At 60.5% G+C, this 27,979-nt stretch overlaps 1 protein-coding gene across 4 annotated transcripts in view; it reads right to left on the bottom strand.

Annotated features, from left to right (window-relative positions):
- DENND3 (DENN domain containing 3) overlaps window positions 1–27,979 on the bottom strand; it is a 50,146-nt gene that overhangs the window by 18,107 nt on the left and 4,060 nt on the right. For 3 of the 4 annotated variants that reach the window (XR_012006928.1, XM_072774668.1, XM_072774669.1), the window contains exons 2-13: window positions 25,241–25,493; window positions 24,329–24,444; window positions 21,922–22,064; window positions 19,054–19,165; window positions 14,682–14,801; window positions 14,167–14,385; window positions 10,880–11,040; window positions 8,481–8,636; window positions 6,897–6,993; window positions 5,361–5,464; window positions 4,853–5,046; window positions 2,649–3,170 (exon numbers count right to left, since the gene is read on the bottom strand). Coding sequence is in view for 3 of the 4 variants with exons in the window: in XM_072774668.1 (XP_072630769.1) it covers window positions 2,649–3,170; window positions 4,853–5,046; window positions 5,361–5,464; window positions 6,897–6,993; window positions 8,481–8,636; window positions 10,880–11,040; window positions 14,167–14,385; window positions 14,682–14,801; window positions 19,054–19,165; window positions 21,922–22,064; window positions 24,329–24,444; window positions 25,241–25,493 (2,197 nt within the window). In the remaining variant the exon portion in view is untranslated. The remainder of the gene's footprint in view (window positions 1–2,648; window positions 3,171–4,852; window positions 5,047–5,360; window positions 5,465–6,896; window positions 6,994–8,480; window positions 8,637–10,879; window positions 11,041–14,166; window positions 14,386–14,681; window positions 14,802–19,053; window positions 19,166–21,921; window positions 22,065–24,328; window positions 24,445–25,240; window positions 25,494–27,979) is intronic. The other variant, XM_072774670.1, reaches the window with a different exon arrangement.

Below are 27,979 nucleotides of genomic sequence, written 5' to 3'. Positions count from 1 at the left end.
GAAGCCGTGTAACGAACCTGCGTGCTGATCTGCAGAGCGCAGACGGGCCCCCGCCTCACCCCCGACTGCCGAGACGTCTGGCCGTTCTAACCCCACCTTGGCTGGTTCCGCCTCGGCCCGCATCCTGACCGGCGTGTCCCTCTCCCTGCCCCCCTCACGTCCCACACGGCCTGGCCTTCAGAGCTGCCCGCCCCCACGGCCTGCCGCACCGGGCGCTGGAAGGCCCTAGATACAAGTAGGAGGTCCCGTTCTCACGTTCTAACACTTGAGGGCTCCTCATCTACACCTGGCCCCGAGTTCCCCGGGACTGAGCCCCTCGTCCCTCCATACCCCACGTTCCAGTCGTACCACAGAGACTCCGAAACAGACTCTACGTGCCTCTGCACGCACTGGTCCAGAAAACTCCAACGCATCCTTCAAGACCCACATAAAACATTCCTGTGCTCCCTTCCCGGCCAAGCCAGTCGTCCTGGCCGGGCAGCTGCCAAGCTGCACACACGTTTCAGGCACGGCACCGCCATGCTGTGCGACACGTGCGCCACCCTACATGGATCCGTCTTGATCCTCCTGCCCCCTCAGGACGCCGGCTGTTCACAAATCAGGAAACTGAGGCACAAGGAGGGAAGCCCTTGTGGGCAGGGTGAGTGTGGAGCCGAGCCCTGTGGCTGGGCGGATGCTGCGGTGTGCGGGGGGCTGTGCCTTCCCGCCGGTGCCGCGGGAGCCCCGTCCTCCCAGCCAGCCTCACGGGAGGCCGACCCGAGAGGGACAGGCAGCTTGGGCCAGAGCCCTCCCGGGCAGCAGCGGAACCCGACAGCGCACATCCGAGAGCTCCACGCACCCATGGGGGCTCACTGGTCCCCAACTCTGCACAGAAACGCCGACGGTTCCGTCCCACACCCTGTCACCCCGTTGCGCGGCAGAGGTGGTGTCACTGCAGCCCCAGGCCCCGTGGCCACGCAGCACACACCCGGCCCCGCGGCCACACGAGCAGCCACTTCAGTCTGTCCCACGACGGGAGCGTTGAGCTTCGACTCCTCTAACGCGCGGCTGTTAGGCCGGAACGTGTGTCAGGAGCTGCCCTGCAGCGGCTCGCACGTCCCAGCCCCAGGACCACTCGCTGGTGGTGTTTGCGACGTGAAGGTGACCAAAGTGACAACGGGAGGTCAACGGCCCCGTCCGCATCGCCCACGCCTGCGATGCCCTCGGGGCATCCTCTGCGTTGCTGCTGGCACAAGCCTGGGAGTGCTGGGCACTGGCCACGCGTCCAGCGGTAAAACCACATTCCCCAGGCGGCAACGTGCCGCGGGAGCGGGACTGACCCTGCTCCTCCTGCGGGGGAACAGCGCTATCCAGGGCCCTCGGTGTCTCGTGCCGCGGGGCAGCTGTCAGAGCGCGGGCCTCTCGCTCCCCAGTGGCTGGATGCTGTCCCCCTTGGGTTTTCCACCAACTGGCTGCCCCTGCATCCTCGTGAGGGCCCCACAAAGGGAAGGGGCAGGGTCTCCCCTGAGAGGCGTGTCACGGGGGTCCTGTGCTCCCCCTGCCTGGCTGCCCGGGGCTCTCTGAACCCCTGGACGTGGCTCATCCACCCGCACTGTCCGCCCCACAGGTGCCCCCTGGGTACCCGGCCCGACGAGCTCCATTGCGCCCTGCCCGGGCCAAGGCGGTGTCACGTCTCCACGGGGAGGTGACGGGGTGGGGGGGCCTGGCTGCCTGCACCTGGGTCAGATTGACGGCCTGGGGCCGTGGACAAGCCTCCACTGTGGGAGAAGCAGCACACGTGTGCATGAACACGGGGGCACGGCCGAGCCCAGGGGAGACGCTGCCAGGCCCACGTTCCACAGAGGACACGTCTGCCGAGGACACAAGGTGGCCCCACTGTTCTAAGGAGAAGACGACGATCCTGAGACAGAAATGGACAGAAGACGCCGGGACAGCTCCCGGACACTCGTCCAATCCACAGAACATGGGAGGCAGCACCCAGCGCGGTGCGGGGTGGCAGGAAGTGGGTGTCTTACGGGCAGTGCAGCCCCCGAGGGCAAGGGCAGCTCTCAGGATGGGGACACCAGCCCCGGGGAGACCCGTCCACAGCCACCTGGGGAAGCGGCTGTGGCGCAGGTCACCAAGGCCTCTGACGGGCCACCGATGGCCAAACAGGCAAGCGTACCGTGCTCTGCCCCTGCCGTGCCCTTGGGAACCCGGCTCCATAAACCAGACGTGCAGGTGAGGGGTGAGACGTGATGCTGAATGTCACCGAGAGACACCGACACAGCAGGACACAAGTCCGCGTAACTCGAGACCACACGAACCAACGTACCGCCTTTGGACACACCCATTTAGCAAACATATAAGGACACAGTCGGAAGGGCACGCTCACGTTGGGGTCGGTGGTCCCCGAGGAGGGAGGGGCAGAAGGTCCCCAAGGGACCAGGCCACGAAGGACCACACGGCATTCCGGTCGTGCCGCTGGCTGCGCAGGAAGCGGTCCCAGTGCAGGAGGGACGGCACACGGGGAGCGGGTGCCCCGGGGGGCACGGAGCCTGCAGCAGCTTCGGGGTCTCCGGTCGCACTCCCCACACCCTCGGGCGGCCCCTCCGCGGACTGGTCCCCACGTACCGACACCCCACGGTGGGGCCACGGCTGCCTCTTACCCACGGTCAGCGCCTCGAACAGCCGGTGGATGGTGTTGGTGTCCTTCACGATGCCCGACTCCTGCACCCTCTTCACGAAGTCGTCCAGCTGCATGTGCTTCTTGGGCAGCTCGAAGTTCTTCACGCGGTCGTCCGGCTTGGGGGCCTCTCCCGGCTTGTCCACCACCTCGCTGATGAGCCGCCGCAGCTCAGGCACACGCTCGGCCTGGGCGCGCTGGGGGCCCGATAGGGACCCCACCGTCCTCCGAACGAGATCGGCAGGAAAGATCCTGATGTCCGTCTTGTACAGGCTCTGAAAGTCCAGCAGGGCGTCCAGCAGCTGCCCCTGCATCAGGTGCACGGCCCCGCGGAGGTAGTAATACCTCGCCAGGAGCACGGAGCTGTCGGGAGCCAGGAGCCCCATGGCCTTGCTCAGCAGGGCGACGCAGTCGGAGTAGTAGGCCTGCACGCACTGGCTCACCAGCGGGAAGTGGATCTCTGGGATCTTGAACGTGTAGGTCGACGGAGGAGTCACGTTCAGGACTAGAAGGGAAACACACACACCGTCAGCTGACCCTAAACCCCGCGTGTCCCCGTCATCTAGTCTGGCTCGACGTTTCTGCGCCCTGGGGGGCCACGTGAGGTCAGAACCTCTGAGCCTCTTCCAGGAAGCTTCACGTGCCTTGAGCTGGACGAGGGCCCCCCGAGTCCCCCACTTTGCTTCCACGGCACCCTAGGATAATCGTGTCTGCTAAGACATCAGTGCTAAATGGAAACATCTGGTAGCGAGTCTTCAGGGGAGGGTCACGTGGACAACCTAGGCCGGGGAGCGCGGCAGGCCAGCGCGAAGCCCCGTATGCTGGCGGCTTCGTTTGGCTTGACAGCCACACTGAGACACGGCCACCACCATCGACCTGCCTCACGCACGCACATGCTGCGGCCTTGCTCGTCCCAGGCGCGGCGCTGCTACGTGCCGGAGCTGACCAACCCAGCCGCGTCTCACGGATTCCGTCCATGTCACCTAAGGGCCCCCCAGGAGGCCAGGGGGCCAGGCCAGGCCTGGAGGAGGGCCACCCCCCACCCCAGGGAGGTGGCGTCACCCGTGAAGCCTGGAAGGGCTGGGGGGCTGTGGATGAAGGTTCAGAGGGCGGAGAGGGCACAGCGCCCGCCCACAGGGCAGTGAGACAGTGACAGGCACCCCTGGCTGGCAGGAGAGCAAGTACAGGCCCGGAGGCGAAGTCCCCGGCCCAGGGCACACGGCCTGCACGCGCTGTGGGGGGCCCAGTACCAGCAGGTGCTGCCTGGACGCCTGCTCTGACACAGGACCTTCGTCTAGAACACGCTGCCGCCCCTGAGGCCTCCTGAGTGTGCCTTCCTTAGGAGGCACCCCTGGGACCTGGTGTCTTGGCCCAGGCAGCGGCCACAGGGCCCCCTGACTCATGGCACCTGGCCTTGCCCCCGGCCACTGTGGATGGAGCGCGACTCCTGAGGGTAGACACCCGAAGCACACGCGGCACGTGCTGCTGCAGCTTACATGCAAATGAGACACGGGCTTGCACGTGTGCACACGTGCTGTGGAGCGGCTTCACACGAAGGAAACTGTGCACACAGACCTGCCTCCGAGACGGAGCTGCAGCCCAGCATGGTGGTGACGGGCCCATGCTGTCCCTCCACCTGCCGTCTGCCACCGGAGGGGGAGGGGGGCCTGGCCTCACCATCCCCGCTGTCTCTGCTGAAACGCGGCTCCCACACCCAAACCCCATCAGCAGCCCTGATGCTGCTCTCCCCGTGCCGGCGGGGCGCCCACCCGAAGCTCAGGCTCTGACTTCCTGCTGGGAGCGTGGCTCCATGAGGGCCGGGGACACCGGGGCCTTTGTACCCCCGGGAGCCAGAGATGGCGCGGCACCCACTGGGGCCTAACGGTCGTCGCGTCCACGTGTAAACATGCATCTTGCACGTCCTTGTGTGTGCGCAGACACCAAAACCCTGTAGAGCGCTGTCTACAGCAGCATGACCGACGGTCGGAAAATGCAGGTAAGAAATCATTTTCCATAATGAACATAATTTGCAAAGTAAATACTCTAAAAATACTTCAAACAACTAAACTGCTAAAAAAAGAAAAAAACCCGCCCCACTCCCCTGCACCGAGACAGGCTCAGCCACGGTCAGCGACATCAGAGCCGGGTGACGGGAGACAGTGCCCCAGACGGGGGCCGGTGTATCACCTACGCTCCCGCAGCCCGTGGAGTCGACTTTCCGCAGTGACGAGTTCCGGGCCAGCAGCTCGGGAACCGCTATGTCCTGCAGGTTGGGCATGCTGACCACCATCCGCCTGTGGACGGCGTGCAGGGCCGAGGATTTCCGCGAGGCCATTTTCTCAATGGTTGGTCTTCTTGGACTTGCCAGCATCCCGTTTAACCTGGGGTTAGAGAAAAGCAACACCTTATAGATCCGAGTACGGCCAGAGACCACGTCCCAGCCCGAGAGTCCTCTCCAACGCGGCACCCGGAGCCAGATGTAGACACACTCGAGTGGAAAACAGGGTGGGAGCACCGTGTGTGGGTGTCCCCAGGCGCAGTGAGCAGCTGTGTCCCCACAGGGACGAGCCCAACGTGTTATATGTTCCTAAATGTGAGATTTTCTGGTCGAATGTATCATTCATCCACCCAAATAAATCCACACTCCTGGGGCGTCTGGGTCCCCAGAGTCCCGCGCCCCCATCGGTGGCAGCACCTGTCCTCCTCGGACTGCGTGTTGAGGTCCATCTGGGCGAAGGCGTCCATCCTCCTGCTGAGCCGGGCTTTAAGGAAAGCGTGAAACATGTAGGTGTCCAACACCTGAAACAGACCACGGGAGGCCAGTTACCACCACGCTCTGTGGCCAGAGTGCCCATAGCGCTGCCCGGCCCCCACCCCCACCCCCACTCCGGCCGCGGCCTCTCCTCGGACACAGGTTCCTAAGCCAGTAGCTGTCTTTACTGTACCCTCCACATCCTCCCCAAACACTCGGCATTTGAAAAATCACCAGAAGTTCAAAAGCTCAACCACCTTCCCCTGGTGACAATGAGGGCCACGGTGTCCTGTGGCCTCTGATCCTGGATCTCTGGGGACCATGGCCCCCTCCTCGCAGCAAACGCACAGGCTGGTGCACACCTGTGGCTCCCATGACCCAGCTGCTGGTCTCTCGAGGGAAAAGGCAACCCAGCTGCCAGAGCTTGTCCCTACCCTGCTCCTTGCTGCAGGCCAGCAGCCCGCGGGGGACAGGGCTCAGGCCCAAAGGCCACTGCCCAGCCGGGGGACAGGAAGGCTGCAGTGGTACAGGGCCCACATGCAGAACAGCTGCAGGAGAGGGCAGGCAGGGAGCGATGGGAGGTGGCAGCTGTGGCTCGCGGGGACCGCTGGGGCACTGTCCATGTGCCCAGGGAGCAAGCAGGTGGACAGTGGGGAGCTCGGCTGGGGTCCCCTCAACAGCAGAGGGTGGGGGGAGCATGGAGTCCGTCCAGCAAAGGTCAGAGGGCAGACCCGGGGGGTGCGGGTCGAGGGCCGGTTGGCTGACGTGAACGACTGCCATGTGGCCCTGAGGCACGAGAGCCGCGGCTCCGCAGCAAGGCTCGGACGCCCCTCCGGCCACCAGCTGGACAGGGCGCCACCGAGGCAGGCAGCCCAGCTTCCCGCCTGGAGCTCGGGGCTGAGGCAGCTCTGCAGAGGGTTCTAGAAGCCAGCATGGGACGCCCTCCGCCTGGGCTGGGCGCTGCCCTGGACGGGGAAGCCCGCGGAATGAGGCGGAGCAGGAGCGGGGCCGGGGACGCGCCGCAGGAGGCCTGCGCTGGGGAGCCCTGCTGGAGGGGGAGCCTGGCCCCCGGGGAGAGGCTGCTCGAACGCGGCGGCTTGAAATAGACGAGAACGGAAGCGTCCCACGTGCCTGTTAACACGTGGACAGAAACACAGGGCCGCCTGCCGTGCCCGACGGAACGGCCCCGCCTCGATCTCGAGGAGATGGCTCGAGGCGCACACGTCCCCCCGAACGCATCACCTGCGACACAATGCATGTGTCTCATGACACATGACACGTACGTTACACTCCAAGGAGCTGACCCCAAAACGGAGGGAGGGCCAAGGGGTCAGAAGGAACCGCACCACAACTAACTTTCTGGAAACACTAGTCATTAATAAGATACTAACCGATGCCGAAGAAACTTACCTTGAACATCGTAAGGACAGAAACGTCCGCAGGACAGAAGACGCGCACACGAGCCCACGCCCTCCTCACCTGTCTGTAAAACTGCTGGTCCCCCGGAGCTCTGGTTTTGAGAAACTCCTCGCTATTAAACACCCTGTGTTCATAATTTAAGTGATTCTTCACTTCCCTGGTGAAGAGAAAGATGGTCGCAGGGCTGAGATATTTTTAAATACGGGAGAAAGTCGTCCGTCTTTGGCGACACACACGACAGGAAGTACACCCTCTGCCAGCCGGGGCCTGGACAAAGGGGACCCGGACCCCAGGGGGCTGGGGCTGGGCGCGCCTGCTGCTCCAGCTGCCCCGCGACGCAGGCTGGCTTTTCCGTCCCAGGAGGGACATCAGGGCTCTTCCCCGTCCAGACCCAACTTCCTCCCGCAGAGGACGCGGCCGCCACGAACGGTTCTCACTGTTCGCACACAGCGGGCTTGCGGGGGCGACCCCCCGGGGCAGGCAGACCCTCGGAGCGTGAACCCACGCGACCTGCCTCTAACGGGCTCACAGGCCACGTTCCCTGTGTAGGACACTCAACGCTTTCCACTGTCAGGGGAAAACTATCGAAGGGACGTAGAGTCTGATAATCTGTATTTTCGTATTGTCTGCTTCTTTACAAATTTGTCAAAGCTTCTAAGGTCTTTAAAAAACAACAACCCAAAAAATAAAAAATAAATAAATAAATGAATAAAAATAAATAAAAATAAATAAAAAACAACCCTGGGACGCCTTGGGGGCTCAGCGGTTGAGCATCTGCCTTTGGCTCAGGGTGTGACCCCGGAGTCCCGGGTTCGAGTCCTGCATCAGGCTCCCCGCAGGGAGCCTGCTTCTCCCTCTGCCTGTGTCTCTGCCTCTCTCTCTGTGTCTCTCATTAATAAATAAGTAAAATGTTTTAAAAAAAGAAAAAAAATATTTAAAAAAAATAAGTAAAATATTTTAAAAAAAGAAAAAAAAAAAACCCAACCTTGTTCATAAAAGATTTCATTTCAAAAGGACAAAAGAACAAAATAAAAATAACATATTAGCATCCATACTGATTATACTGCCCTGAGTGGTGGCCGCTGCCCCGTCGTCCCATGTTTTTCCTGGTAAGTTATTTGTTTTAGGGAAACATGTACATCTGGAGTCACTGAATAATCACAAAGAGCGTGCTCAAGTCCGCAGGCTCCACTCTCAACCCGGCAGGTCCAGAGGCAAAGCGATCAAGGAGAGAGTGGGGAAAAAAATCCAGCCTGAAGGCTCTTTCGCTAAAAATAACCCTTCACAGACTTGCAATATAATCTAGGCACATACGTATCATACACGCCTCAGACGACCACACATTCGGGCCAGAAATAGCACAATCCCTGTGCTGCATGGCTTCCTGGTGCACCTGGCCACCTCTGGCCCCCGGGATGGTGTGGGGGGCACGCACAGAAATGAGGACAAAGAGCAAGACCACGTGATGGGGACAGATCCCAAGTGCTGCCACGGGGAGGGCGGACTTCGTTCCCGAAGTGACCCAAGGGTCTCCAGCTAGAGCGATACCCCCACCCCTGCCCTGAGGCCGGAGGGGTGAGGATTTCAGCCGCGTCCGCGTGGGGCAGCGGCACCTCCCACGGACACAGACACAGTCTCGGGTACCTGAAGATGCTGAAGAGCAGCTGCAAGGCCACTTGCTGCACTTGGCAGTTGAGCCTCCGCTGCCAGGCCCGCCGGCGGGCGCGCCCCTCGTTCAGGTCCGTGCTGGCACCCAGGTGGGCGAGGTCCAGCTCGTGGTGCAGCTGCAGGCTCTGGACCCTGGAAGGGACAGATGGTCGCTGACTGCCGTGCACGCCGTGCTCCAGACGCTGTGGGGGCTGGGGGAGAACCGGCCGGCCGGGGGCCGCCCTCCCAGGTGCAGGAACACTCAGGACGCTCAGAAGACAGGCAGGGCGGTCATAAACGCACAGCCCTGGAGAGTCGCTCCATACAAACAGCTCATCCGTGCATGACCCACAGAAGCCTCACCTGTGACCACGCACGTTGCACCCAAGCTGCGCCCACCAGGCAAGGGCACGCACTCCCCACCCCAGGAAGGCCACAGGGTTTCCAGCACCAGCTGCCTCCTGGCGGCAGCTTCCCACCACCACGCCCCATCTGGGAGGATCAGATGCACCCGACGTCCTGTGTGTCATGGCCCTCACCACCCAGAGGGGCGTCCAACCACGCTGGCCTCCCTGGCACTTTGGAAACCAACCAGCAAGCATGTGGTTTACGTGCAAGATACACCCAACGCACGCCCACCCCACTCGTGCTTCTGGGGCACCTCCTGCACGCCAGGTGCCGTGTGGGTGTGGACTGCGTGGTGACCACAGGCAAAGCTCCAGGATGGGGCTCACATTCAGGTAGGAAGAAACAGAAGCGCACACCCCAGATAGGAGATCGTGGGGAGGGGGAGGCGAGGAGGGCGTCAGAGACCGGGACAGCTGGAAGATAGCCTGGCTGGTGGCTGAAGAAGACCCCTCGAGGACCTCGGGCCTGAAAGGTGAGGAGCAGACGGACACGGACAGCCCTGAGCAGGTAGGGAGAGCCCAGCTGCCAGAGGGCCCCAGGGGTCAGTGGGGCCGGCGAGCACCCTGGATTTGCCCCACGGGTGACAAGAAGCCACTGCTGGACACGGGCGTCCCAGCCGCACCAACCCCGGCTGACCTGTTCAGGGCACCGCCACCTGGAAGGGATGGAGGGCGCCACGCGGAACGAGTCGGTACAGTGCCTGTGGCAGCGGTCCCCTCCCCGTGCCCTGTGCTGGGACAAGCCCTCTGCCGGAGAAGGCTGTCCCTCCTACCTGAGTGCTCAGCGAGTCTGCCCGTGAGAGTGGGGGTCCCTGTGCTGCCCCGGGAGGTCGGGGGGCAGGGGTGACTGGGGGCGGGGTCTCGGGGGGAAGGGCCCTGCTTCCTGTGCCGCCCCAGCAAAGGCCCCGGGGGACAGCCGAGCACTCCAGGACCCGGGGGACACTGACCACCACGGCCCGGCATGGCCCTCCAGATGTGCATTAGCACACATGGCTGAGACCAAAGGACGGCGCATCCCACCCTCTGGGGGTCCAGCCGAGCAGAGATCCAAGCCGCTGTGTCTATTCTAGAATCCTGACACCACCACCCAGACAAGGGCAAGAGCCCCACCCCCAGGGATGCTCCACCCATGCACAGCCGAGACCGCACCCGACACTAGCGCCCACCACGCTACAATGTCAGACTCTGACTGTCGTCAGGGGACAGGGCTTTTGCTCATCAGAAAGTGAACTAGAAACGTAGGTGGTTTACCTCCTAGGTTCTCACAGGGCGCTGCCCCACCAGGACGGCCAGACACCCCCTCCCAGGACCACACCACCATCCTGGCAGATGGTGACAGCTCCGCCACCCTCCCCAGAAGCAGCAGGTAAGAAAGTCCCCGCCTCCAGGACGGAGGCTGCAAAGCCTAATGTGGCCCTTCTGGGGAGAAGCTGCTGCCTGACAGAGGCCAAGGTTGGGGGGCGGGAGGGGGGCAGAGTCGCAAAGACCATGCAAGCGAGGAGGCAGCCAGGGCGCTGAGGGGGGCGGGGGCAGGCGCCCTCCTGTGAGCTGCTCAGCAGGACACATACCTGCCAACCTGCCCTGTGTGGGGCATCCCTGGGGTCTGAATACATGTTTGGGGGGGGAAGGGAGGAAGGAGAGGAGAAGAAGGAGGGAGGAGGGGAGGAAGGAGGGAGGGAAGGGGAAGGAGAAGGGAGAGAGGAAAGGGAGGAGAGAAGGGAGAGAGGGGGAAGGAGGGGAGGGGAGGGGGAGGAGGGAGGCAGGAGGTGGAGGAGCTCAAAGGCTCACAGGCACAAGGCAACACCACAGGGGCTGGGAGGGGGCACTTGACCTCCTGGGACCATGACTCAACTCGTACGTGGACAGACGACTGTCATCCTAAGACGTTCACAGATCACTCGCAAACCCTAAGACAGGAGCACGGACCGAACGGCGGAAGACGCTGGGGACGGGAAAGCGCAGAAGTGGGGCAACAGGAGCCCCCCTTACCTCTGAATAAACGTCTGTGCCGCCAGCAGGGGGATGTCAGGGAGGTCGACGTCCTCCTCGTTAGAGCAGGTGATGCTCCCGTTATCGATGTTTATCAGAACCAGGCCGTCCGCCTCCTGTAAGTTCGTAAAGATTGGTGTGAGAGTCTGATTCGCGGACACCTGTGAAAACACAGGAAGACGCACCTGCACTGCCCGAGGCAGCGTCACCAAGGACGGAGTCCCCGTATCCAACAGGCCGTCCCTACCACACGTGCAGCGCACGCCACGAGTCGTGTTAACGAGCCGGGTGGCTCAGATCCGCCGGGTCTGGTCAGGATTCCACACGGGCCAGGCTCTCAGCTGCCCTGGTACACACTCTGCCGGCCACTTCAGGGAGCCGGGACAGAAGGTTCCAGAACCCCACCCCTCCCGCGAGTGTGGCCGGGGCCCTGGGTTTGGTGAGCACGCACTTAGGATTTCTGACCTACGTGCCTGGGTTACTCGTACAGCCTGACACGTGACGTGTGACAGACACTGAGGCTGCACCCAGCGGTCCCGGGAACGTGGCTGGGCCCCCGGCTCTCCCTCTGGGCGCCAGCTCTGACGTGCTCCAGGCGGCACGGGAAGCGTGCACACGCCGTCTTCTGGCACAAACGCACGGCACTGACTGGGGAGGTGAGCCGGGCCGCACGCTTGTGAGCCGCAGCACGCGCGCTGTAGGACCGCATCCCGGGCCCCAGGCCCCACGGAGGAAAACACAGGCTGCAGCCTGTTCCGGAATCTTCCAAGACAGGTAAATCCCTGCACAGGTTTCCTTCACGACATCGGACGTGAGCTGTCAGGTGAACGTGCAGGCAAATTCCCCAGGGAAAGGACTGAAACAAGAGGGACTTTTCCCGAATGATGAACAAGAGACACATTTTCAATGTCAGAGAATGGGTGGCGCGTTCTTCCTTGTTTGCAAGGCAGACTGGGAGATGCTTTCGTTCTGAACGGCCTTTCCCCAAAGTGTGTTTGTCACTTGGTGAGTCACTGGCTTTGGCAAGAAGGCGGCTGGAACCCGGCTCCTCCCCGGGATGGCCGGGCGGGTCAGGGCCCCTGGCACCTTCCCGGGCACCTTCCCGGGATCTGCTCTGAAACCCTCCAGGCCCCGCACAGCAGCTGGGCCGCAGCCGACGGGTGCCGAGGGCGGGAAGGAGCACCCGGCGTGTCCGCACACTCAGAACGGCCACAGCAGGAGGCGCCCCACCCTGAGCGATGCCGGGAAGCAGGTGCGAGGGCGCTCGGGTGTTAGTCCCCTGGGGAAACCACTGGGATCCACGGTAAGACGCCGCGCTCACCGGGACGGCCAGCCCGGCAGGGACACACGGGGACGATGCTGGCAGGGAGGGGAGAATCGGAGCTGCCGGCGGCCCGAGGGCCAGTGTCTCCCGCGGTGTGGACCCGCGGTAAGGGAAAGCCCAGTCCACGCGGAGCCCGCACGCCCAGGCGCGCTCACGGCTGCACCGCTCACGGGAGCCAAACGTCCACACAACTCGGAGGTCCATCAACCGACGAACGGACAAACGAACCGTGGCACGGTCCCTCGACAGGATCCTGTGCCGCAGCAGAAGCACGGCTATGCGGCCGGTTGACGCAGACAAACCAAGAGGACGCTGCGCCGAGTGACGGCAGCCCCAAGAGGCCGGCTGCCGCCACAGAACCACATGGATGCAACAGGCAAAGCCACAGGGAGACCCAGGGCTGTGGGGCGGCCAGGGGCAGGCAGGGGGCAGTGCGGGGGACGCTGACGCACACGGGGCTTCTGTGTCGGGTGCCGGGAATGTATACGGTTAAGGGGCACAACTCTGAAAAGTCACGGAGAGCCGCCGAGGTGCACGTCGTAATCCAGTAAACTCCGTGGTCTACGTGTTTTCTGTGAACAGAGGCGTCTTATAAAAGCCAAACCCGCTGTGGCCACTGACAGTCCCACGTTTCCGGCCCATCCACAACGGCTCACCATCTGAACGCACGTCACGAAGCACTTACGGGACGCCCGGTGCTGCACTAATGGCCCTTTGACCTTTGCCGCGACTGCGGGGCCGGGAGGCCGGCTCGCGCACGGGTGTTACAGGTTTGTGTCCACGCTGTCCTGGGGTCTTGGTGGCGCCTCTTCCGAGGAGGAAGACGAAGAATCGTGGGCGGCAGGCAAGGCTTGCTGAGCCACAGTAACAAGGCTGCCAGACGGGGAGGGGACCCCAGGGGCTGCCACTTTGCCATTCAAATCGGGGGCCTTCACCAGCATTTCCGGGAGCCGCCCTGAGCACGCCGAGCCGGGGCCCCTGTTGAGGCCTACCTGCCATGTTGAGGGTCTTGTGGTGACATCCGGAGACGCTCTGCTCAACCTGTGCCAGTGACCCAGGTCCTACGGCTCATTGTTCTGCATCAGGATATTTTGCGAAAGTCACTCCTGCAGAGGCTGCTACACAGGATGTGCCTGTGGTCTCGTCTGCGTGGCCGAACAGGATGCTGTTGCGGTTGTCTTCGCCATCCCGGCTCCCCTTTTCTCCTGGGGGCCCCCGGCCCTCACTGCCTAAGCGTCCCATTACCCTCCAACACGGTCTTTTACGACCAGGACACATGAGGACCTAACGCTGCTGCAGGTCTGGCACTGCAAGTAACTGGTCACCGCAGGTGGCAAGGCCCACGCCCCCGCCAACGCTGAACGACACGCTGCGTGGAGAGGCTCCAGCAGGAGGCCCACGGCATTCCTGAACAACAGAAGCTTCACCGGAGAAGCACAGGATCTGGAGCGGGGGCACCAGCTGCCGCGGCCTGTGAAGCCCTGTCATGCGCTGGCGGGTGCGGGGTGGCCCCTGCTCGGAGCCCTGCCCAGGAGGACGTGCCTGCTTCTGAGGCAAGCACACCAAGGTTGACAAGGGCTGGCACCCCACGTGAGCCCACGAAACCAGAAAGTGGCCAAGGCCGGGCTGGACAGTGGGCTCCACCGGCACCGACATCCACACTCTCCTCGCTGGAGCTGCAGGAAGCCCCAGGGAATTACGTGGACTGGAAGTGACACCAGGTCCCGGCACCCACGGCCTCGAACATCCCCAAAGGCCGCAGGGGGCGGTGGAGACGAGCGACAGCCCCCGTGCATGTGTACATGTGCGCGGCACCCAGAGCACCAGCCCCAGGGCCGCAGTAGCCACCCTCCCCGGGGCCAGGGCGCGCGGCCCCGCCTCGTGGTCCTTTCAAAGCCACTTCCCACCAGTCCCCGCGGGAATCACAAGGACCCAACGTTTGAGCCGACGGTTGAGGCCTCACCTTGCTGACTTCTTCAAAGTAGTCGAGGTGGCAGCCCATGAGGAAGGACGTCGGCGCCATGACGAAGTCCAGCATCTGGCCCGACAGGACGGGCACGAACGTGTGCTGCCACTGCAGGGGGTGCAGGTAGGCCATGAAGCACTCGGCGACCAGCGGCAGCAGCGCCCAGTTGGAAGAGAAGAACACGATCCGCTGCTCCGTGAGGAGGCACGTCAGGATCTGGGGGGAATCCACACCGTGTGCACACCTCTGGCCGCGCGCCAGGTGCTCGATTCGCGTGTACATGCGCCACCGGAACCAGATGGGGCCCAGGTCCACGGGATTCCCTACTCCGTTTGCCAAGCCAAAGCCCCCTTCACCCTCCGAAAAGCACGCCTCGTGAGCAGCGTGCACTCCCTGCATGCCTCTGCTTGGAGCGGGAAGCGTGGAGGCACACCGTGGGACAGCGGCAACCACGGCTTGGACGCCCCCTAAGCCAGCCCGCCCGGGACGCCGCGGGGCCGAGGCACGCTTACCTGCAGCACCTTCTCAGGCCTGAAGCACAGCAAGGGCAGGTGGAGGTCCAAGTCGATGACCGGGCTCTCAGGGTCTGCGCGCGAGGGGAACACGATCTGGAGTGGCTTCATGTTAAATACCTGTGATGACCAAGGTCCACAGTGAGTTCAGGGAGCGGCTCCCAGCAGAGGCCGAAATGCACCGAAACTCTCCATTTAGGATACGTTTTTGAAGACTCGCACTGTTACCCTGTATGTCCCCAAACAAAATGGCCTCGAGACACACGGCACTGCTGAGAAAGGCTCACGCGCGAATCAAGTTGGGAACGTCGTCGTCAGCCAGACCTCTCTAAACTCTTTACTTAAGTAGCAAAGCGCCCGTCAGCACAGATAAGCTGACACCTGGACACCTGTCCCGACCAAGCACATCCCAGTCAGCCTTTGCTACAACACGTACTGCATGTTACGAATTCTCAGCATTTTCAACCTGTCAAAGCTCCTTAAAGATGTGGAATTCAAGATGCTGCTGAGAAAGATTTGTTTTTCCAAAGTGGGGGATCCCTGGGTGGCGCAGCGGTTTAGCACCTGCCTTTGGCCCAGGGCGCGATCCTGGAGACCCAGGATCGAATCCCACATCGGGCTCCCGGTGCATGGAGCCTGCTTCTCCCTCTGCCTGTGTCTCTGCCTCTCTCTCTCTCTCCTTCTCTCTCTGTGTGACTATCATAAATATATAAAAATTTTTTTAAAAAAAATTATATTTTTCCAAAGGATATTATTTTAAAATAACACTTCAAATTCAGCATCTGCAGACTGCCCCTTCTGTGGACAGAGGGGGACGGACAGGGGCCGTCCAGCTCGATGGCAAGTTCGTGGCTGACTGCGGGTGTCAGCCTCGTGGGGGGCGCCCAGGAGCAGCCCCGGAGCCCCGCGGATGAGCAGTACGGGGTGACCCAAGGGTGAGCAGCGCCGGGCAGAAACCACAGAGAGAAGCAGTGACTCTGAGGACAGAGAAGCTCCCGCCAGGAAATGCGTGGAAGGGGGAGAGACGGGGAGGATGGGGTGGGCAAGGTCCCGGGACAGATGCTCGCCATCCACGCCTCCTCACGTCATCACTGCTCTCCAGGCCCCCTCGTGTAAAAGAAACCTGACTGTGCCGGGGATGCATCTTGTCACCCCGGGCTGCCCTCTTGTCACCGACTGGTCCACGGGAGCCGGACTAGGCTGAGACCAGGTGGATTTGCTTGTGTGGACAATGACATCCCTTCTGTTTATGACAAAACAAGGTAGAGCGGAGTCAAACGCTCCAGCTGGTGATGAACCACCTGTAACTGTAAAGTTGATGAGAAAAATTCCCCTCCATGCTTCCACACAATACACGTGTCAACCCACTTCACAACTACAGATAAAAACGAGACACAAATGCCAGTCACCCGCCCGGTGGGCCCGCAGAACGCATCGGCCGCGGCGCCAGGTCCTCAGGTCCTTCACCCACCTCACAGGTGAAGACTCTGAGCAGGGACACCCCTCAGGGGAACACGTCCCAATTCCAGCTTGACCGCGGCCCCAGGGAAACAACAGGGACCGCAGCACAGAAGAGAGTCAGGCCAAGTGGGAGGGAAACGCACATCTCGCCGTGCACACCCAGGAACGCCCAGGCCCCGAAACACGGACACTCAGACCCGATGGCGGGCCCGGGATGCGGGGTGTCTGCTGCCCTCGGGCCGAGGTCCAGGCTGGGTGCTGCCTCCCCTGGCACAGACCGGAGACGAGCCACTGGCGCCCACACACTTGGCTCCCCAAGTCCCCACCTCCAGCCACACGGCCTTTGCATCGACATCCGTTTGCAGTGGGTTCTGGAAATTCCTGCCGAACCAGCTCCTGGGTTAGAGGAGGACCTTGGCCCCAGCCGGACACTCGCATTTTCTCCATAACACTCCCGAAGACGGATGGGTCGGGGCCACATATCAATGGGCCACACAGGGGACGAGCGCGACGGCAAGTCTGACCCAGGCTCGGCTCCCTCGGACAAACGCACGAGAACCAAGCCGCAGGCCCCACTCTGTGAACACGACGGGCTAGGGAAACACGGCCCATCCGTTCACTCATTCACGGCTGTCGGAGCAGCAAGTGCAGGGCGGCCGTGGTAATGGCCCCGGATATCCAGCTCTGAACGGGGCCTCTGCCCTCATGCAGCTTGGAGGCTGATGGAGAAGATGGATGTTGAACAAAACACAAACGTGTGCAAACCCCAACTGCAGACCGTGCTGGGCTCTGCAGGAAGGGCAATGGGCACAGAGAGAGGCGGGATGGGAGGTCACTCAGAGGCCGTCCCCAAGAACCTGACTTCTAGGAACAGCACGTGCAAGGGCCCTGGGACAACATCAGTGAGGGACTGAGGGAAACCCAGTGAGGCTGGACAAGAGCAAGCTAGGGGGTGAGAACACAGAGCAGGACAGTGACTCGGGCCAGGGCCGTAGGACGGGCTGCAGGTACACAGCAAGAAGCCACTGTTGGTTCTAAGCACAAAAGGAGAGTCCAGTGTATAGATTTTAACAGTCTTTGCCGCCACTGTGCAAAGGACGAACTGAATGAAGGGTGAAGAGTGGACGTGGACAGACCAGCGGCTCCTCAACCGTGCAGGTGGGAGACGCCATGGCCCGGAGTGGGATGGCGGCCGTGGCCGTGGGCACCTGAGACACGCCGGGAGCTGGGTGGTCACGGGTGAATGATGGATTGAATGCAGGCGTGAAGAGAAGAGGCGCCCAGAACGACTCCCATAAACCTTCCCGCGGGGTGGTCAGAGTGGAAGAACCAAATATTGATGAATCCAGGATTCTAAGGCACAGAAAATTGGTCAGGGACCATGCACGCATTACTCATGTTCGAAGGCAGAACCATAACACACACGGTTGACCCTCAAACTGTCCTGAACTCCCTCCGGTTCACTGCTTAGCTGGTCCTTATACTTGCAGAGTGAACACGGCAAGAACGTACGCTTTGATGACTCTGCTGAACCATAAAAAAAATACCAATTATCCACATAATAAAGATGAGGGCCTCGCACAAAACAAGTACTGGATAAATGTCCCTGCAAAGGTTCTGGGGGTGGAACCGAGGTACCCGGCCAACCTGCTCTGTCTCCTGGCCTGGAATGCACGTGGCAGGAGTCCTCACCCCATAGACTGTAGGCTGATTATTAAAAATATACATTTTGGGGCAGCCCGGGTGGCTCAGCGGTTTAGCGCCACCTTCGGCCCAGGGCGTGATCCTGGAAACCCGGGATCGAGTCCCACGTCGGGCTCCCTGCATGGAGCCTGCTTCTCCCTCTGCCTGTGTCTCTGCCTCTCTCTTTCCCTATGTCTCTCATGAATAAATAAATAACATCTTTAAATATATGTGTATATATATAGAAAGTTCGTAATCACACGTCTCCTGGGAAATAAAATTAATTTTCCAACTGTGAATAGTAATCCACACGTAGAGAACCCAGATCTCTATGATCTCCCAGGAGGGACTGCCTGGCACAGGGTGGACATTTATAATAATTTGACGGGTGCCTGTTGCAGAACAAGGAAGAGCCCGGTGGTTGCGTCAGTCTGGAAAACGCTGAGCCAGACAGGTGTCGTCACGGCTCAGCCGTCCGGCCTGTTACTCGCCCAAAGGGGAACGTGGGCCGCCTTCCTCCCACCGTCCTTGCCTAAAACCCTGGGGGGATGAAAGAGCCAGCAACGTGTCAGGACGCACGTGCCAGGGAACCCAGATCCGCGGAAGCGTCTGGCCACGCGTTCAACACAGTGGCACCGGGGAAAACAACAAAACAGGGCAGCCCGGGTGGCTCAGCAGTTTAGCGCCACCTTCGGCCCAGGGCGTGATCCTGGAGACCCGGGATCGAGTCCCACATCGGGCTCCCTGCATGGAGCCTGCTTCTCCCTCTGCCTGTGTCTCTGCCTCTCTCTCTCTCTGTGTCTCTCCTGAATAAATAAATAAAATCTTAAAAAAAAAAGAAGAACAGAAAAAATACGAAGCCAGGTACTTTTCATGAATCACCCTGGACAGGACAAAACATGAACACATTTAATACAATACCCAATATTCCAGACTGATAAACCAAAGGGAAATTCATAATTTAAGTAAATTCTCTGGGTTTTCTGCAGAGCGAGTAATGAACCCGTGTCTTAGGCGCTAAGGGGGCCGGCCCACCACCAGCTCCGCGGCATTTATCACGGGCCGCCCGGCAAACTCCCGGTTAGAAACAGATGACTCTGTAAGGACCTTGAGAAGCATAACTTAAACATACTAGAACGTAAGAGAGAGCATAAGACGTTAGAACCATCGTCGTCATGATACTCTTACTATTTGCAAACACAAGACAAAAAAGTCCAGATTTATTTACCAAATGAAGCGGTCCAGGCGGTGGGCTAGGTATCAAAGACAGTTTTGCAGCAAAATCTTTTATGTGATTGTCAACTTCAAAATCTTTACAGAGCTTCAGATGAGTCAATAAGCTAAAATTAAAAAAAAAAATCAAATCAGAAAATAAGTGTGAGCATCCGTTTGTCATCCTCGGCATTTCTAATCCAAGCTGGAGTGTGTGCGGGAGGCAGCAGCTCCAGGGCCGTCAGGGGGCAGGGCGGGGCTGCCCAGGTTGGGGGTGGTCGGGGGGGCTCGGGGGTTGGGGGCTGGTCACACGGCTGGGATTCCTGCTGTTTTCTGCATGTGTCGTACCTCAGCAGGGAGTAAACATCTCAGGGGTCCCCACACGCTATATTCTTACAATAATGTAAGCCAGAGAAAAGAAAAGGCCTTTGAGGAAATCCTAAGGAAGAGAAAATACATTTACAGGACCATTGCATTTGTCGAAGAAAATCCATGTGTACGTGGCACCCGCACAGTTCAAACCACGCTGTTCCAGGCACTGCTGCACGTGATTTATCTATTTATTTTATTTTTTAAGAGATTTTATTTATTTATTCATGAGAGAGACAGAGACACAGGCAGAGACACAGGCAGAGGGAGCAGCAGGCTCCATGCAGGGAGCCCGACGTGGGACTCGATCCCGGGTCTCCAGGATTGCACCCTGGGCGGAAGGCAGGCGTTGAACCGCTGAGCCACCCAGGCTGCCTGCTGCATGTGATTTAAATGCAGAACAGTGGGACACCTGGGGGGCTCAGTGGTTGAGCATCTGCCTTTGACTCAGGGCGTGACCCCGGGGTCCCGGGATCGAGTCCTGCGGGGAGCCTGCTTCTCCCTCTATGTCTCTGCCTCTCTCTCTGTCTCCCATGAATAAATAAATAAAATCTTAAAAATTAAATAAACGTATGACAGACCAGCGGCACCCAGGGGCAGTGGGGCTGGGAAGCGAGCACAGGGCACCTTGAGGGAACCTTGGGGGTGGTGACAGTGTTCTCTATCTTAACAGCAGTGATGGTGATGTGGTATCTATATTCAGCAAAATTCAGCCAAGTGCCCCGGACACCCCGCTGCGGGGCCCTGGGGCGGACCCGGCCTCGCCCACCACAGCAGGACCTGCACTTACGTTCTTACTCTAAGTAACAAATCATAGCTCTTCCTGGAGTAAGTCGGGGCGCCCAGGGTGGTGCACTAGGTTAAGCGTCCGACTCTGGATTTCGGCACAGGTCATGACCTCAGGGTCATGAGATCGAGCTCCCAGCTCAGCGTGGAGACCACCTGAGATTCTCTCTCCCTCTCCTTCTGCCCCTCCTCCTTATGCTCTCTCTCTCAAAATAATAAACACATCTTTAAAAATAATAGCTCTTCGTGGAGTCAGCGTCATGATTTGGAGATAATTCAATGTTTCTCCATAGTTTATTTACTATAAAAGTAACAGTATCAAATTAAAGAAAAAAAAACAAAAAACAAAAAAGAAAGACTTTCCATAACCTAATTCCCCAGACACCACCAGGTAGTCTCTCCCAATTTCGGTCCACACAGAGGCACAGTTGACCCGCTACCATCGCAGCAGAAAAACAGATTTAAAAATCTATGAATCCGTGTTTATAAACTGCCTTTTGGATTTCTGTCACTTGTTTTTCTCCATATTTTATAGTTCCGGTCGTTCAGCAACGACCATCGAGAGCCGACCTCGAGAAGCATGGACACTGGATGCATATTTCAAGGCAAATGCAGGTTTGCCTCAGTGTCCAGGAGGGCAGTATCTGCTGCCAGTGACACCGCGAAGGTCCCCTGCTGAATGAACACACATAACGAAGGCCAGGAAGGTACAGCAGTGGCTGCCCGAACCTGCCCCCCGGAGGAAGGGTGGGATCGCCATCCCCGCTTCCCGGAAGCGCACACTGAAGGTGGCTGGAAAAGCCATCTACCTTCAAGTGCTGAAGATGATCAGCAAATTAATAAAAAAGGACCCTGCCCTAATTTCTCCTTCCATTGCTGCCCGCGCCCATTAACGAAGGCGCATACGCCCCACTCAGGAGGTCCTGGAAGGAGCCTGAGCGAGCGGCGCTCTGTTCTGCTCCACGAGGGGGTCCCTCTCTGTGGGGGTGAAATGCAGGCGAGACCCAAACTACGTGCAAGGACCCACCACGTTGTGAAAACTCAAACGCTGGGGTGCTAGGACCTGAGTCCCGAAGCTCGTGAGGCTGGCCGGGATGGATTCCTGCCCGTCGCCCCACTGACCACGGTGTGAGAACCAAAATGACAGTCTTTGCAGAAGCCTGCGACTTGCCAGGGGTGGCTGGTGGGTATTATGACATTATGGGGAAACCTCTGTTGACCGCCTCTATCTTTAAGCAAACCACCGCGAATTCCGAGGCTATGATTTTGTGAGAATGAAAACAAGGCGGCCAGCGCGTGTGTGGCCGGGGATGGACCACGTCCACAGGCCACGATCACCCCCGACGGCAGGCGGCCGGCCAGCGCATTTGACCCAATGCTCTCTGGATTTTTCAAAACTTCTCAACGTGCTCAGGCTAAAAAAATGCTCAGTACCAGCATTAAGGCACTTGAAGATTCCACCCAAAAAAAAAAAGAGGATTTGTTAACGGTCCGTGAACCCAACAGGAACAACGGCCGGGGCGGCCTCCACTAGCCGGGAGGAGCGTGCGTTCTCGTGGACGTCTTTGTTAAAAGAACCAGACAAACATAACATCCTCCCTACTAATTTTACTTCCCACAGTTTGGCTTCCTCCTCTCGAGCCGGGCGACCTCCCCACACGCTACAGCTGCAGGAAGGATCTGGGCCAAGCCAGGGTCAGCCCCCCGCCCCCCGGGCCCCCGGGCTCACCAGGACAGGCAGTCCTTGAGGGCATTGTAATAGGGCAGCTTGGAGACCACGCACACCGCAAAGGGCACAAAGCAGCCAGCCACGCCCACGGTCGGCCAGGACGGCTCCCAGTGCGCCTTGCCGTTGTAGAAGCAGGACTCGTCCTGGAGAGGAAACAACAGGCCCGGGTCACCTCCCGCCCGTCGGTCCCCACGCTTTGACCCTCAGCGGTGGGAGCACCACAGCAGCAGCGAGGGGGCAGGAGCCCGGCCAGCATCCTGCTCCCCGACAGCCCTCCACAGTGTCCCTGCCAGGCCCCCCACAGTGCCTGCTGTCTGTGACCTGTGAGGTGGCGCAGACGCTGAGACGCGTCCCAGCCCAGGAGCAGCTCGCCACCCCGGCAGGAAGGGGCGCGCGGTAAGAACATGGTAGACGCAGACGGGCCACGGGCTCTGCTTAGGAGGGAAGAGAACTGCAGCATCTGAGCGTGTGTGTGTGTGTGTGTGTGTGTGTGTGTGTGTGTGTGTGTGTGTGTGTCTCAGCTGGAGGAGGCACGTGGAGCCAGGATTCCAGAAGCCACATTGCTGGGAGCCACGGTCTGGCCCCAGTGCAGGGCTGTCGGGGTTTTTCAACAGGGAGGGAAGCTGCAAGAACAGTGTCACACGGGGACGCTGCAGACGTGAGGGTCGTGCAAGGCAGGTATGGGGAGGGCCCTGCAAGCGGTGGGCACGCCGTCTGTGTCGCCCCAATGCTGAATCTACACCCACTACTCTCAAATCAGTGTGCTGGGGGCCCCCAGGCGGGTCACCGTCCTCTCTGTGCCACCATCTGCCTCTTCATCTGTCAAGGGGGGTGACACTGACAGCTCCCAACCTCGCTCATTGTCGTGTGGGTGAAAACCCTGCGGGAGGGTCACGCCCAGCACTGGGCTGCACACACGTGGGCGGCTGGCCTGGGACAGCCATGTGCCGTCTGCACCCCAGGAGGAGCTCAGTCCACGGGAAGACGGGAGCATGGGGCAGGGCCTGGGTGGTCACTGGACACACGGGGAGGGAGGGGAGGCCGGCATGTGGGGCCCGGGGCGCCCCGAAAACACTCAGGCATGAGTAAACCCCATAGGATGTATTTAACGTAAGCGCCTCTCTTAACAGTCGCTTCACAGACGAGCTCCCAGAGCACCTTCCTGAACGATCCAGCCACTCATCATGTCACTGCTGGAAGTGCCTGCCAGGGAGGGCTGGGGCTCGGCTCCCCCCTCGTCTCCCACCCCTACCTAACCCAGCCGGGCAGGCCGTCAACGCCACTGCACGGCCTCGAGGGGGTCCTCCCTGAGCTGTGCACCGCCTGCCCCGGGACCCTGGTCCAGACCCCGAGGTCGTGCACTCATATGTCAGCGGAAGGCTGGGCTCCCACCTATTTCTGAAGCCCGTCAGGCGCGTCCATGCCACCCCACAGACGCAAGGGGTCAGAGCCTGTCCAGTTGCGCCTTATGCCCCCCGACACTCAGGGTGACAGCCGTGAAGATAACTGCCCCAGCCTCTGACGGCAGAGTGGGGAGGGAAGTCCGGGCAGCCACCTCCCCTCGCCGTGGATTCACAGACGTCCCCGGACGAAGCACCAGGGCCCTTTCTGCTTCTGGAAACCCTGTGGGCACCTCTTAAGGTGCGCAGGGGCTCTGTGAGCTCCGCAGAGGCCGGCCAGCTCACACCTGGCCCTGCCCGGGCGGGTGAGGGCCGAGTCCCACTCGAGAGGCCCAAGCCTGTCACCCCACACAGAAGGCGAGGGGCGGAAACCCCCCGGGCCCCTCGGCGAATGCGTGGGTGGGCAAGCCGGCGCATACACACACCACACGGTACGACCCGGCCATAAGGACGGAGGCTCCGCTGCCCCACAGGACGAACTCTGAATGCGGCCCACGGAGCGGAGGCAGCCAGATACCGAGGCCGCCCGCAGGCTGGTCCACCGGCAGCAGGCGTCCAGCGCAGGCAATCAGTGGGGGCAGAAGGCAGACGAATGGGGCCGGGGGGCCGGACTTTCAGGGTGACGCATGCCTCTGGACCAGACGTGGTGGGGGCTACACCCCACTGGGAGTGTATGGAGCACCCTGACGCTAAAACGATTCCAATGGTGGTGGTTGTGTGATGTGCATCCCCGCAAAAATAAAAAATACTGGGGCGCCTACGTGGGTCAGTGGTTGAGCGTCTGCCTTCGGCTCAGGTTGTGATCTCAGGGTCCTGGGATCGAGTCCTCCGTCGGGCTCACTGCTCAGCGGGGAGCCTGCTTCTCCCTCTGCCTCCGTCCCTCCCCCCAACTCATGCACGTTCTCTGTCTCTCTCTCAAATAAATAAAATCTTAAAAAAAAAAAAAAGCAAAAATAGTAAGAAATACTTAAAATGAATTCCAGAGGGAAATCGCAGCAGTCACGTACGTGCAGGGGTCGGTAGTACTGGGCAACCACGCCGTACGTCCTGTTCCCACAGACATCCGTCAGCACCAGAAAGTGGACACAGTCTTCCTTCGGTTCGGAGGCCACACATAGGCCCCCTGTGGACAGAGAGAGAAGAGGAGATGTCGTCACGGCCTGTAGCACCCACCTCCGAGCCCGGGGGAGCTACCCCAGGGCCTGGAGAACCTGTCCCTGCACGGCCAGCCGGGGCACAGGGACGGCCAGGTGCCATCGGCCCTGCGCCCCTCAATCCCTCCGCCGCCCTCTGTGCTCTGCAGGAAGGAATGTGAGACAACCACAGACAAACCCTTTGGGGTGCGCCCGGGGGAGGCAGTGCAAGGGTGTCCCACTGTCCCCGGGTCGTAACCTAGGACCAGGAGACAGACCCCACTCCCAACAGAATCCCCAGGCAGGGAATGCCGGACGGGAAAGCAGGGGTTTTGCCATCAGCCACTCTGGCGCTTCTCAAGGACAAGGAAAGCACGAGGGCTGCCACTGCCAGGACCGGGCCAATCTGGGCTGCGGGGCCCTGGGGTGCGGTGGGGGAGCTGGGCCCAAGTGTGCTCCGCAGGAGATGCCGCAGGCTAACCTTGACCCACCTGCCAGATGGGACCGAACGTCGAGGGTGAGGGTCCTTGGGAAGCACATCCAGGAACCACGAGGCCCGGCCAGCCCAACAGCCCCTCGTCTGGGATGCAGTTTTCCAAACCAGGGGGGCTGTGCTATGTGGTCTACACACCCTGTAGCTCCCAAACCCCCAGGATTAAGAGAACCGAGTCCCGTGGCTGGACCTCGAGGCTGTGAGGGGACACCAGCCCCCCAGGCTGTCACACTTTCCTGACTTGGTTTCTAGAAAGTGCGGTGGGTGCGGCTGGAGAGCAGAGCAGAGGATACCTGGGAAGCAGAGCTGAGGCAGGGCGAGCAGGTCCACGCCGTTGGGGACAGTGACATCTTCGGGAGGGAGGCCCTTCCAGGGCTCAGATTTGGGCTTGTCCCTCTTCTTTCTGAACGAGCGCCTCCTGGTCTTGCTCAGGGTGGCACAGGGGGCGCTGGCCGTTTGACTGTCCTCCTTAGTGACGAAGGGAGGCACAAACACGGACAGAACCTCCGGTTCGAGAGGAGGGCCGCCCACCCCCTTCCGCTGGGCCTGAAGCAGAAAGGGACACGGTCACCCACGGCGCTTGCCTTCACTCCGCCGCACCTCCATCCGAGCCTGGCCTCGGCGTGTTCCCCTTCTACCCATCCCCGGGTGCCCGATCCGCACCTGCCAGGGGCCCCCACGGTCAGGACCCCACGGAGGTGGCCTCAGGGCCCCAGAGACCGTGCACCCAGGTGAGTCACACCATGGCGAGGGACTGGCTCTTCGGCCGCCCCGGGCCACACCACGCGACAGTCAGAGCCCAGGCCACGGGCCGCCTTGACTTCCAACCCGGCTCTGGCTCCGCTAGGCCCCAGCGGCCAACACCGCCTCCTCGGGCGCCCTCCCAGGGGCTGGGGTCGCGGGTGGAGGGCCCAACCCCGACGTCCCACTGGAGGCCCCACGGGCCGTCACGGGCTGGTGGGGCGGCCCGTGTACTGCGCAGCCCAGCGTGGACGGATTGCCGCCCCACGCCCCACGCCAGCTGGGCCATTCGCCCAGGGGTCTTGTCACAGGCGGTCTGGGGACACACACAGAGGGTGAGAGGACTGCCGGCTGCAGAGGAGACACGCGCCCTTTCTCCCGCAACCAGACGGTCCCCCAGGACCTGCACATCGGGGTCGTCCAGCCTGAACGCTTTTAAACTCTAACTGGGTGCCAGATTTTTAAAAGACCTTTTGCCTTTTCACTCCCCGCTCCCAAAGGATAGAAAGAGCAGGGCTCTGCCTCCGACCTCCGCTCCGTGTGGCCGCGATGCCTGGGAGCTCATTCTGGGGAGCAGAAGTGTGGCCAATCCCGAGCTCCCGGGGGGGGGGGGGGGTCCCCAGGCTGTGACCCAGCGGCAGGCGGTCAGCTCCCAGTAGACAGAGAGCCTATGGGAAGGGGGGAGGAGGCCGGGCCGGGTGGGCACGGGGTAGTCCAAGATCTCAGAGGGACTCGGCATCAGGAAGGACCCGGTTGTCACCAGGAGAAATGGAATTGTCGCTGGCTGGAAAGGAAGGGCGGGCATCACAGCTTCAGGAGGAATCGTGGGACCCCAGGGGATCTCCTCCTACCCTGGAGAGGATTCCTGCAAGGAACTGCGGCAGGAAGTACCCTCTAAACTCAAGAAGCTTATTTTTATGCTGATTGATTCACCAGAGAGACACAGAGAGGCAGAGACTCAGGCAGAGGGAGAGGCAGGCTCCCTGGGGGGAGCCTGATGTGGGACTTGATCCCGGGACCCCAGGGTCATTCCCTGAGCCAAAGGCAGATGCTCAACTGCTGAGCCACCCGGGGGCCCTATGTTGTATAAATTAAATTCAGGCAACAATTTCTTTATATTTGGAAAAAAAAAGTTTAATACCAGGAGGAACAACGATCAAACACGGGAAATCCATATTACTGGATTTTTGCATCTCTGTGTATCAGGCGCAAAAGGAATCCGTGTCTTGAGTTACAGAAACCCTTTCTAAAACCTTCCTATCAAAACCCAGCAGTTCGGACCTACATACCCATGAAAGTATGCAAGTCCACGCCTTCCTCACATAAAACAAGACACCAGTGGAGGCTGGGCACGCTTTCCTGCAACCTCCCCTCTGCTCAGTCCCTCCGCCCTGACATCCAGGTGGCGGGACAGACACCTCCCTCCTTGCAGGCTGTGCTTCCCCCTCCCCTAGTGCTGACTCCCTGCCCCATCGTCCTCAAGTGCCTGGCCTGGCCGGCAGTCTCAACACTCAGACACTCACGTGGTGTCTCCCTTGGGGACGGTGCCCAGAGTCCCGCTGCCAGGTCAGATCTCTTTCCAGTCCCAGACAGGCCACACCCAACTGCCTCCTACATACCTGACATACTCAGGTGGGTCCTTTAAACGTGCAGCTTCAAACATTAAGTTCATGCTGATTTTCCTAAAACCTGAGCTTTCCACCCACATGCTCCCCTGATAAAGACAGTGCCCCTCGGGTCACCAGAGCTGGCCCTCGGGCCCCTGCTCCTCACTCCCATCTGCAAGCCCACCCAGCAGGGCCACTGGCCTCAGGAGGGCCTCTGAAAGGCAGCTCCCCCCCAGCTCCCGCCACCCCATCTGCACATTTCCAAACCAAGCCCCAGCCCCACCTGTGGCTCAGAGCAGGTACAGATTCTCCACGGGCTAATCCTTCGAGGTGTCTGTCCTGAATGACATCGCCTCCTCCCGCTGGGCCCAGAGCACCCACCTGCACCTCCATCCAGGCTCACACGGGCGGGGGCGGGGGGGGCATCCCCTTTTGAAAGAGCACACGTGACCTTGTCACCTGCCCCAATAGATAGTGGCTCTTGCCACCTGGCACCAGCTTTTGACCCCCGCAGATCCCTGGATGGGCCCAAATCAGGGTCACAGACCATCTGTCCCTCCACCAGAATGAAAACCGAGTCTTTCCGTACGTCACCGTTATTACTGTGTATTCCATGTACATGTCACACGTGTGCATGTGGCACAGGCAGGATGACGACCTGGACTGTACACCTGAGCAGCAGGC

The sequence above is a fragment of the Canis lupus genome, chromosome 14 (genome assembly GCF_048164855.1).
Source record: "Canis lupus baileyi chromosome 14, mCanLup2.hap1, whole genome shotgun sequence".
NCBI classification, from domain to species: domain Eukaryota; kingdom Metazoa; phylum Chordata; class Mammalia; order Carnivora; family Canidae; genus Canis; species Canis lupus.
The sequence above is the reverse complement of the archived record's forward strand: the minus strand, read 5'-3'. Positions and strand labels throughout refer to the sequence as shown.